General features: G+C 36.5%; 1 protein-coding gene across 3 annotated transcripts in view; it reads left to right on the forward strand.

Annotated features, from left to right (window-relative positions):
• The window catches only part of LOC133518614 (restin homolog), an 81,829-nt gene that overhangs the window by 8,940 nt on the left and 60,561 nt on the right, over positions 1-12,328 (forward strand). For all 3 annotated transcript variants that reach the window (XM_061852285.1, XM_061852284.1, XM_061852286.1), the window contains exons 10-17: positions 977-1,057; positions 2,573-2,695; positions 2,947-3,024; positions 3,320-4,352; positions 7,116-7,286; positions 8,024-8,125; positions 9,560-9,635; positions 11,758-11,860. In XM_061852285.1, coding sequence (XP_061708269.1) covers positions 977-1,057; positions 2,573-2,695; positions 2,947-3,024; positions 3,320-4,352; positions 7,116-7,286; positions 8,024-8,125; positions 9,560-9,635; positions 11,758-11,860 — 1,767 coding nt within the window. The remainder of the gene's footprint in view (positions 1-976; positions 1,058-2,572; positions 2,696-2,946; positions 3,025-3,319; positions 4,353-7,115; positions 7,287-8,023; positions 8,126-9,559; positions 9,636-11,757; positions 11,861-12,328) is intronic.

Raw genomic sequence — 12,328 nt, forward strand, 5'->3', positions numbered from 1 at the left:
TTTTCACAAGCTTTAATTTAATTATTTAATTTGCAATGTTTGTATGTATCAACCAATTTGATTCCTAGGCCACTATAGAACCATGTCATAATGACTTCTACGACAGTGCTGCAGTGATGCGTGTCATGTATAGAGTAGTTAAAGCGACAAGGTTCTATAGTGGCCTAGGATTCAAATTGGTTGACTGTATGTATTTGCGGGTAAAATCTTGCAAGCTAAATTAGATTCGATGTCAATTACATTCGATGCCAATGTAATAGGTATGGTACCATAGAGCTGATCTGATGTTGGATGCAGGAGATGGCCATAGGGTGATAAAACAACGCAACCTAATTGTGTTTGGGTTTTTTTAGAATTGTTTAGTTCAAAGACAAGTACATTCAGTGATAAAAGTTTGTATAAAAAAAAAACCGGACAAGTCAGAGTCGGACTCGTCGGTTGTTATAGCGGCAACAGAAATACATCATCTGTGAAAATATCTACTGCTTAACTATTACAGTTCATGAGATACGGCTTGGTGACCGACGGACAGACGGACGGCCAGCGGAGTCTTAGTAATAGGGTCCCGTTTTACTCTTTGGGTATGGAACCCTAAAAATCTAAAAATCTAATTTTGCAAATCTGATTTCTCAAATTCTGTGTAACCTCTTACTATTATTTAGCTGAACCTAAGCGTAGATAGGTACTTTTCGTGCTTCTATATCAAGATATTTTTAACAAACATGGAAACTATAGGTCTAGATTAATAGAAGAAACTGTAATAATATTTTTTGTATGACCGTTTGTTTCATATTTAAAATAAATAAATAAAATGACTTGTTAATAAAAAAACTTATTCGTAGATCTCAATTTTCCATTAAAAATATTTTCTAGACGCCCTTATAAAAAACTTGATAGATTTGAAATGATTAAATATTTACAAGCTCTCAAATAATTATTTGTTTGATCAATTCTTGTTGTAAATTTGATTTAACAGGAAGAAAAACAATTACGCCAAACGAGTGTTGAACGATGCAGCGTTTGTTCTAACGTGTTTATGGGCGATACGTCCCCACGGGTAAGTATCTTGTTTTTTTAGAGCACATTAAATAAATTTTATTTTTGAAAACGTCTTTAAATTTTGCTGTACAGGCTATGTGTGATGTTGGTGGTCGGTCAATACAAGCGACGCAACGCAACTTTGTATACACCGTGGGCCAATTAAACCCGACAGATTTGAAAGGTGTATTCTTGACCGCATTTAGAGACTAAAATGTCTTACAATATTTTCTGAAATCGGTCTTGTTTTAGAGATAATGACAATTTGTTTCTTTTATAACTTAGTCAAAAACGCCTTTTTAGCTGTGACGCTGCCACTATGTGACTTGGTTTAGACATACCTACTGACAGATATTAAAGTGCTAAAGTATACTCGCAATTTTCGTCTGTAAATAAAAAAAAAACTTTACTTATTCGTTGTAATGATTTTTTTTCACCAAGGTGTAAAAATAAATAACGTGTCGTGTGCAGAAAACGCAAAAAGATTTTTTTTGGAGAATTTGGCCAAAACTCATATAGCATTTTTTGCTCCTTATGACCTCAGGAATGCGTGGTTAAAATCTGTCGGGTTTAATTGGCCCACGGTGTATAATATATTGTAGCCAGATCTTAGAATTGATCCTTTCATGATGAAGCAATTATTTCATAAAATGGTTGGTTGTGGACATCTAGAAAAAGTCAAACCTAATCTAACCATATCATGAAGTGATCAATCCTAAAATACCATTTCATGAAATTAGCAAATCCTATGATCTGGCCACGCGACACATATGAGGTTCATAGTTTAGAAAGCGTCGGATGGAACGAATGATAAATTAATTGAAATGATATTGGGAGCGTGCACGACTGTCACGCAACCTAGTGTCCGCAATTCTAGGGGAAAACGTCAATTCACTACATGTTATAAAACTACTCCAAAACTAAAAACTACTGAACGGATTTTCATACGACTTTCATCTATCAATAGAGTGATTCTTGAGGAAGGCTTAAGTATATAATTTGTTAAGGTTTTGTGTAAATTGTTTGAAATATAACGATGTTGTCGGAAAAAATCACGCTGGCTAGGAGCTTTAATCGAAAACGCTGCCTAATCCGTTTGAGCTATAACAACACAATGTATGGTGGGGTTGTTCCTCATTCATAGGTCTACAAAAAAGTCCGCGATGTGAAATGTCTATCTTTTAAGGATAACTTACTATATCCATTCTTAACTTCTAGAAAAAGATTACGTAATATGTGGCATTTGCAAAGCTATTTACATGGATACATTATTAACAATTATCAAAATAAATACGTTAGTTATATTAAGCATTTCATACAGATTACAATGGTCCCTTACACCATACAATTTAAATGAATATTTCAGGAGTAATCGTAAATCAAAGTTTCATTTCGAGCCATATAATTGTACGAAATGTTAAAGACGCTATCCGCAGTTAGTTCAAATTTTTACCACCTTATGCGCTGGGATCGCTTTACTTACCCCCACCACGCACTTCGCACGGTCCCAATAACAAGATTTCTGTCTTTTCAGCTAATACCGACTACGACCTCAACTAAGACGCCGAATGAACTAACAGTCCCCGACGACAAACTATCCAAGTCGGATGATTCGGGTTACGCCGACCATCGACAAGAAACTGATAACGACGAAAAGGTACGTCTTATTAGAGGAAAGTACCGAGCAAATCTGTCCGAGTCGTCCCGCTCCCACAATTCCATATAAAAAAAAGTCATTATTAAATAAACCTTCACATAACACTGCGTAGCATGGTCGTAGATGACTAATAATTTTAGCGTTAAATATATATAAAAAAAAAAAAACAAACTAAAGAAATATGTGTTGTTTGTTTCTTGAAGTAACCCAAAATTAAATCAAACTGACTTAAAGTTTTTTATTTCGTCCAGAATAATAAGACCAATCTGGAGTTAATGAAAAGGATAGAGGAAATTCAAGCGCAATTAGATGCCTTACAATTAGCAAAGGTAAGTATTTTTAGTCCAAACATGATTTTTTTAATGTAGTATTTTGATATTAACATTTTAAGAAACAGCATTTTAACAAAAATCTGCTTAAATAATAATATTGTTTGAAAAAATATTCAGATTATAATGAAAGTTTTCACACATATTTTGTGAATGCGATAAGCGATTGGCCTTGTTAAGATGTTGATTGTTTAAAGAAAATGATTTATTCAAATTTAAACAAAATAAAATTCACTTGATTATTAAAGTTATCATAAATTATGCAAATCTCAAAACTGTTTACTATTTTCCTCAGGCTGAAAAGAATAGCGCTGAACAAGAATCATCTCCGTATCCTAAAACATTTGATTACTATTATAAATCTGACGATGAACAAGATTTTAAAGATGTTAAGACCTCGCCAAAACCAACACGAATATCTATTTCTGAACGTGAAGCTACAGTAATAAATGTACCAATAGAACCTGAAAATACAGAAAACAATATGTATGATAGTGAAAGAAAAAATAACAGGACACATGACAGTGAAAAACTAAATGCGATGATTGAAACGGATACACCTGCTAAAGATAATGAATATTTGTATAGAGAAATTTATGTAAGAAATGATTCTAATTCAGATAAAAGTAATGAAACTCAAGTAAACAATTCAGCCGAACAAGTTGTTGAAAATTGCTCAGTTAAATGCGAATGCCCCGATGACAATACTGATCTTGAAACAAATACCGACAAGACTGAAAATAATGAGACGAAAAGTCCGGAAAAATTAAGTCGTACAGTTAACATAGAAGATCAGTTGAATTATCCAAAAGAAACTGAACAAGGAGACTTTTCAAACAACATTCAAACAGATGTTGAAATTGTAATACCAAAACCTATCAACTATTATAACAAATCTACTACAGAAATACCACTAAACGGTGAAAAGGTTACAAGTAACAGACATCCTTCTATAATTCGTAATTCAAAACCTTTAACGAATAAAAATGATGATAATTTTCAGCAAATACCAGGGCCTATACCTATCAATGACTCAGCAGCTAAACGAAGAGTTTCTTTAACAAAGAAAAAGATTAAACCTGGAGGAAAAAGGAAAATTGAACCGGCCAAAGATCAAAGCAAAGATGATAGAAATAAAAAAATCAATAAAAAAGATAAAAAGGTTTTAGGGAAAACTGATCAAAGAGATTTAAACGATATACGTAAAGTTGAGCCTAGCGATGCAATTAGGCACAAAGAAACACAGGAACCTAAAAGTGAAGGATTAGAAAATGAAAACTTGCCATTCGATGACAAAACGAATAGCATAAGAAGAATACATGAATATGGTAAGTGTTTGTATTCTTCATAATGATCCAGATACCAGCTAGAATTGTAAAATGCATCTATCCAGCTTAAGAGTCCCATAATCTTGCCGCCAAAAGTTTCGTATGTAAAACTACTACTCGCTGTAATTTATTTATACTACGATTTCTAGCACTTGAAACAAGTTTTTTTTTTTATACTACGTCGGTGGCAAACAAGCATACGGCCTGCCTGATGGTAAGCAGTCTCCGTAGCCTATGTACACCTGCAACTCCAGAGGAGTTACATGCGCGTTGGCGACCCTAACCTACCCCCCTCGTTGAGCTCTGGCAACCTTACTCACTGACAGGAACACAACACTATGAGTAGGGTCTAGTGTTATTTGGCTGCGGTTTTCTGTAAGGTGGAGGTACTTCCCCAGTTGGGCTCTGCTCTAGATCTGGAATGACATCTGCTGTGCTGTGCCCTACCACACAAGGCGAGATGACATTCACATTGCCCATACCTCTCTTTTGGACGTACAGTAGAATTCATTTATAACGACGTCGCTTATAACGACTAACCGTTTTTAGCGTCGATATTATTTACTCAAGTTCGGTTTAATACAAAATTACATACATATGTAAATATCCGTTTTATACGTCATCCGGTTAGTACGACATAATATCACCGGTCCCTTGAAGGTCGTTATATCCGGATTCTACTGTAGTTTAAGGACATACCCGGGTCCAGAAAGTACAGTCAGCATCAAACGTAGCGGATCAAAAAACGCTTCAAAAGTATCTACCATTCTGTAACAGCTTAACAAAAAGTGATGCTTCTATATGTAGAACAATTTAGACTGCAAAAGATATATAAGAGGACGTGAATTTTAGAGATTTACCCACATTTAGAAAAAAATTCCGGAATATCAGATACTTTTGGTGCGTTGTTTCATCCGCTACTTTTGTTGCTGACTGTACTAGGCATAGATTTATGTGTTGTATGTGCATGTCAATGTTTTTTAATTTCATTTTAAAATCAGAGCGTAACTGTTTTCCAATTGTATAGCAACAAGTTTAATACTACGTCGGTGACAAACCAGCATACGGCCCGCCTGATGGTAAGCAGTTTCCGTAGCCTATGTACGCCTGCAACTCCAGAGGAGTTACATGCGCGTTGCCGACCCTAAACCCCACTCCCCCTCGTTGAGCTCTGGCAACCTCACCGGCAGGAACACAACACTATGAGTAGGGACTAGTGTTATTTGGCTGCGGTTTTCTGTAAGGTGGAGGTACTTCCCCAGTTGGGAAGGCAGTTCCCCATCTGCTCTAGATCTGGAATAATATCCGCTGTGTAGTTTTTGGCACCTATCTAAAATCATTGGCATGCCAGCCAGCACCAAGTCAAAATAATCAACCATTTATGTTTTTTTTTACGCTTTCTAACTCACAGACATCTGCCAACACCACGTGACATTCTGCACTTGCCCCGAAAAGTCCGGTCCATCTCTCTCCCTTTTCCATTCATGCAGTGGGAGTCAGATTCTCGCAACCCTTCATAAGGACGGCAGATTTAAGAGATGCAGTTGCAGTGAGTCTGTCACACTTACTTGAGGCGGGCAGCTGTCTCTTCTTTTAATAGGGTTGTTTCCAATTTTTTGAAACGCTTATATTACGTTCTATATTAACTAAAAGTTGCCCTAAAATTCAACTTTTATACTAAAAACGGCTTTAAATATGTTAAATTAACAAAACATATTTTGACAGATGCTTTCGCGCCCAAAACGCTCTTTGAAAATTATGTGACGTCACAGTTTACGGTTTGACACATAACTACATACACACGTAGAAGATACGAACTGTCAACTGACATTTGTCATTTGTTGTTTATCGCCTAACTGTCAACAGTGTCAATCCGAGAGTTGGGACGTCATCAGAATCTTCAATGACGTTTCGAGATTGGTCACGTGACGTGTGCCAAAACATATTTTAAATTCAATATTTACAAAAATATGGTCATTACAGGTCCCCTAAAAGTAGTTTAACATTTTCTTATAATCCAAAGAATTTATTGTGATACAAATTCTGCCCTAAGATTTGTAGATGGAAACAACCCTATTGCTTCGCCTGCGGCGCGCGTTTACCACAACTATAGTTTTCATGAACTCGAATAAATCGTTTAAACTAGTTTTTCTTAATGCCTTGGTTAAAAAAAGTTTTTACAAGTTGATACTAGTTTTCTTTAATGCTTTATTTGACTCCAGTTTTTACTGTTTCTACGGTCAAAGTAGTTTTTAAGCAGTATTTTAGTTACATCTAGAGTCATCAGCTTTTTTATGGTAACTTGGTAAAAGGTGTATAAATTCTTTTCGTTGTCTTGTTTCGGACCACTCCGTCCTACTTGTAGTTGTGTTTTTAATCGAATTAATAAATAAAAGTCTAGTGCTATTTCATGTATTTCTAGCTGTACTTTATAATGAACATGAAAAAAAAAAAAAACTGAATTTCACCCCATACAAAATGCTTCACTCCGTCACAACGTCCGTTTTTTGGAGACAAAAAACAACACAACGAAAAGAATTTTCACCCAAAAACTAGATATAACTGTTAATCAAGAAGTAATTTCAGCTTAAACTAATTTTAACTATTTACAATTTCACTAGGTTTCGTTGTATTGTACCCATTCTTTGCTATTTGCACTAAAAAAGAGTTGTTTTAGTTAAAGATCGTTCAAAATGGCTGCAACTCCAGATGTGTCACGTGGGTTTCCGGACCATATTTACGATTTGTACACATTTTTTTCAGGCTCCATTTTGAGAGCTCCCATAGGCTCGTCGACACCCAAAGCAGGAAGACCTCCTACTCCGATATCAGCACATACTTATACCATAGACTCGGACAAGTCCCGACCCAACAGTCCTGCAAACACGGAACATGAGATATCAGTTATGACCGACTTGCCTTCAGAGAATGATGGTAATTACATAAGTTTAAGGGGAAAAAAATCATAAACTTCTTCAACTTCAACATTTATTCAGCAAATAGGCCACAAGGGCACTTTTACACGTCAACATGGAATTTACATACAAGAAAAAACAAGCATATCAACAATTATAAAATACAATACATTGAAAATATTAATGCAACTAAATTATTATTGTTTAAAGCTGGGATCGGAAACCGGTATTTTTTGTATGGGAACGAAAACGGTATTTTTTCGTTCTTTGTTAATTACTTCATTTCTAATTAGGCAATCTAATAATACGAAGTCGTTATCTGAAAACACAACTGAGTCCTACGTTTAGAGTCTAAAATAAACCGAAATATATGGTTATTTCGATGTTTTTGCAAAAAACCGGTTCCGATCCCTGGTTTAAAGAAACAATAAGTAAAAAAATATTATTACTTAGAGATGTATAAAGTCTCTAAATGTCGAAAAAGTGAAAAGATGTGTCCCCCCCTGTAATTTCTAAAATAACAGAATGAAAAATCTAAAAAAAAATATGATATACATTACCATGCAAACTTCCACCGAAAATTGATTTGAACGAGATCTAGTAAGCAGTTTTTTTTAATACGTCATAAATGGTACGGAACCCTTCATGGGCGAGTCCGACTCGCACTTGGCCGCTTTTTTTTGGTGATTTAAACTGTATATTGTGTGTTTTTGTAGCTCTCAAATGAATGATTTATCTTTCTATCTATTCTTCCAGACCTGTATGACAGACTGTCGCCCGGCGAACATAGGACCATAGCTACCAGCACGGACACAACACCGCGGCAATACACACTCAGCGAGGGCGAAGTACCTGTCAGTAAGTAAAGCATCGCTATAATGCCTATGTGAAATTTAATTATCTATGGGAAACAACCATATTGACAAATCTGGTCTAATTTTAAATTTATGTTATGTATTTTTGGCCTAACCCAAGGACACATATAAGATATCAAATATCAAACATTTATTCAGCAAATACGCCACAGGGGCACTTTTACATGTCCATTTTTACAAACAATAAATAAAATAAAAAAAATTACAAATATCGAATCTATGAAATAATAAATACTTTATTAGAGATGTATACTGTCTCTAAATGTCAAATTACACAAAAAAAACTATGATAAAAAAATAAAACCAAATTCTTCTTCTTTAGAGAAGTTCTTTAGAGATGTATAAGTCTCTAAGTGTCAGAGATAAAATATAAAAAAGATATTAAATTATCCTTAGAGATGTAGAGGGTCGCCAAGGCTTGAATTCTTATATAAATAATTAAAAGACAAAAAAATTAAAACAGACAAGAACCGAATGAAGTGTCTCACGTTAATGTCACTCAAAAGTAAAGTTACATACTTTAACATAACCTGTACCCCGTGTAAGCTTAAACAGACCGGTCTCCACAAACAGCACCCGTTCACGAGTATGACGTGTATCTCAGCCATCGCCTCCCTCAACCTTCATTCGGGAAAGTGGCGACCCGACCCGAAGAAACATACGCACACCAGTGGAGGCGACACTCCTCCTTTCTTTTTTATTTATTTATTTATTTATTGTTTACTAAGAAACAAACGGTTGCATACATATACAATTGAACAGAGATATATTAAATTAAACCTACAGTTTCCTTAATTAAATATACAATAGCTAATTACATTTATAAATACTTACTTTTTCGGCTCCGAGCAATTATCAGGATTAGCACAACTTGACATCCCTATACGTGCACGACCACAGATAAGATAATAACTTGAATCTTGACAACCCTAAATGGCCGAAAGTGATAGTGCCATACATTAGAAAGGGACAGCATAATTCATCCCTGAATCGATGTCAAACTTCAGTTTTATAGGAAGTGTCATTTCTGTACGGTAATATATTTATACATTGGTTTCAACTCTTTTTCATACAAGCAGAAAGTTCTCGTCTGCGAGCGGTATCCTATAAAATAAAAATACATTGTTTTAATTTACTTTTTTTTTACTACGTCGGTGGCAAACAAGCATACGGTCCGCCTGATGGTAAACTGCAAGTCCAGAGGTGTTACATGCTCGTTGCCGACTCTAACACCCCGCACCCTCGTTGAACTCTGGCAACCTTATTACCGGCAGGAACACAACACTATGAGTAGGGTCTAGTGTTTTTGGCTGCGGTTTTCTGTAAGGTGGAGGTACTTCCCCAGTTGGACAGTTTCGAAACGGCAATTGTGACCGAGGCGTTACGGCGTGTATGAGTAGTTTACTTTTGTTTTTAGATCTGAAACGCAGGACGTCCAAGTCCTTAGGAGAGGTTCCGAGAAACGACTACACGAAAGAGGACTCTTCATTTGGGTAAGGCTGTTCTTAACATGATACAGTATTCTTCATAAGATGGTAGTTATGGTCAAATAAGAATCTCTTTAATTGACACAAAAATAATATTCTTCAGATTTTATTTATAAAGTTTACTATAATAGAAAACAACTTCTATTGATGATTGATTCACTAATTCTTGTAGCTTTCTTTCCCTTCTTTAAGCGTCAATTACATCCACACCTTCCGATATTGGGCCCCAATTCAGTTCCGATTTCGGGCCTGGTAATCGTTTTCCGTTTCACGCAATATCAGTACATCGTTAACAATATTGGAAATTTAAAAAAATACTTTGTCTCTAATTGCCAAGTGTTCAATGTTTCATATTTTTCCATATGAACCATTTTTTTACATTTCAAATATTGCAAACGTTGTGCTGATATTCCGTGAAACGGAAAAATACTCTTTTTGGAGCCCGATTACGGGTCTGATATTGACATTGGAAAAATGCGTAGAAATGTGTTAATCAGATCTGTTTGGCAGGCACCTATTTCGCCATCATAGTTCGCCAGCCATTTACTTTACTTTTTAGGGTTCCGTAGCCAAATGGCAAAAAACGGAACCCTTATAGATTCGTCATATCCGTCTGTCTGTCCGATTATGTCACAGCCACTTTTTTCCGAAACTATAAGAGCTATACTGTTCAAACTTAGTAAGCGGATGTATTCTATGAACCGCATTAAGATGTTCACACAAAAATAGAAAAAAAAAACAATAAATTTTGGGGGTTCCCCTTACTTAGAACTGAAACTCAAAAAATCTTTTTTCATCAAACCCATACGTATGGGTTATCTATGGATAGGTCTTCAAAAATGATATTTAGGTTCCTAATATCATTTTTTTCTTAACTGAATAGTTTGCGCGAGAGACACTTCCAAAGTGGTAAAATGTGTGTCCAAAATGTTGAACAAGATCTAGCAAGTAGATTTTTTTAATACGTCTTAAATGGTACGGAACCCTTCATGCGCGAGTCCGACTCGCACTTGGCCGCTTTTTACTTTTAATTTTTATCTTGACGACTGTCACCTGACGCAGGTATTAACGGTGCATCAATATTTACTTGTGAACTGTTTGTAGTAGTAGTAGTAAAACATTTTATTGTACAGAAGGAAACATAAAACAGGAAAGAACACACATCATTTGTACAAAGGCGAACTTAGGCTTGTTTGTGTCAGGTGAACATTGTCAGCTTCGTGAAACAGGGGCTATTTAGTAGAAATATTATGGACGGCTTTATTCAAGTGATCAGATAAGTTTCCTTACCACGCTGTCACGTAGACAAATACGACCATCAGATGTCCATACAGATGTGTCTAGCGGACAAATCTGTGATTTTATAACAAATGTATCCGGAGGTACCTGGCCAGATAGATTCGACAGAAACATCTGTACAGTCACGTCTGAAAACATCGACATGATCGAAGTGCCCAAAAATATGTACGACCTTGTAATATACACGACCTTATGACCAAATGAGTCTGTTCTAAGCGAGGCACAGCTCCATAGTATCACAGCCATACTAAAGAAGAGAGAATTGAGGTGGCTTGGGCATGTGTATCGAATGGAACGGACTCGTTTGCAACGTCAAATCCTGCTAGGGCAGGTTGCAGATGCAAAAAGACTGGTTGGGCGGCCAATGCTGCGCTTCAAAGATTGCGTCAAGCGTGATATGGTTGCTTTCAATATCACATGTAACCAGTGGCAAAAACTGGCCGAAGACCGACCCGTATGGCGTCGTGCTGTTCACGATGGTCAAGCCAAACACGACGATGCCTGGTTTACCTCTTTAAGAGAGAAACGCATGAGGCGCCACGAGCAGGCCTCCAACCCTCGCCCACCTGGGGGAGCATACACCTGCCGCGAGTGTGGACGTGGGATCCTCTCTCGCATAGGGCTATACAGCCACGAACGCAATTGTCGTTACCAGGATGCTGCTTAAAACATCTCACACAGATGAAAAGGCCTATTATTATGACCCATATATTAGTGTAGTGTGTACATATTTTTGACACTTTGTCCGTATAGATATTTTCAGACGTGATAGTACATAGTGTAGTATGTAGCTAATTTATATTTTAAAAGGTCTATTATATTTGTGCAGTGAGCAAAGATCGCCTGCGCAAAAAATGGAGGCGACGTTGCAAGTGATCTCTCAGGAGTTGGCACGCTGTCGATCGCTGCTGCAGACCCAAAGGTCTCGAGAGGTGACTACCAAAGCGTCTTAGTGTACTCAAATTGATCTAGTCTAGGGACACTCCTAATTTTCAACCTAGTATTCAAAATTCAAACCCAAACTACTGGCGGACTGCAAATCTGGATATCATTCAGTACCGTCAACCGGGGTCAATAGGGACGGCTGGGGTGAGTACGGACAAAAGTTACATAATACCTACACAAATTTTATCATTCGATTGAAAATAATAGTAGATTTCTTATGATACAGTTTGTGTGGGCATTTTTTAAGAAATTATGACAGATTTAAACTTCAGCCGTGCCTATTGTCTAGCGAAAAAACGAACTTTTAATAAGACAAAACGGTGTATTCCCATGTGAACGGGACGAGCACGTCTGGCCGACGGGTACAAGTGGGAATGAATTTATCCCATGTGCGTATGGACAAATAGAAATACAGCGACAAAACAACTAGGCCGTTCAGAAAATGCTTCTTAACT

The sequence above is a fragment of the Cydia pomonella genome, chromosome 6, assembly GCF_033807575.1.
Source record: "Cydia pomonella isolate Wapato2018A chromosome 6, ilCydPomo1, whole genome shotgun sequence".
Classification (NCBI taxonomy): Eukaryota; Metazoa; Arthropoda; class Insecta; order Lepidoptera; family Tortricidae; genus Cydia; species Cydia pomonella.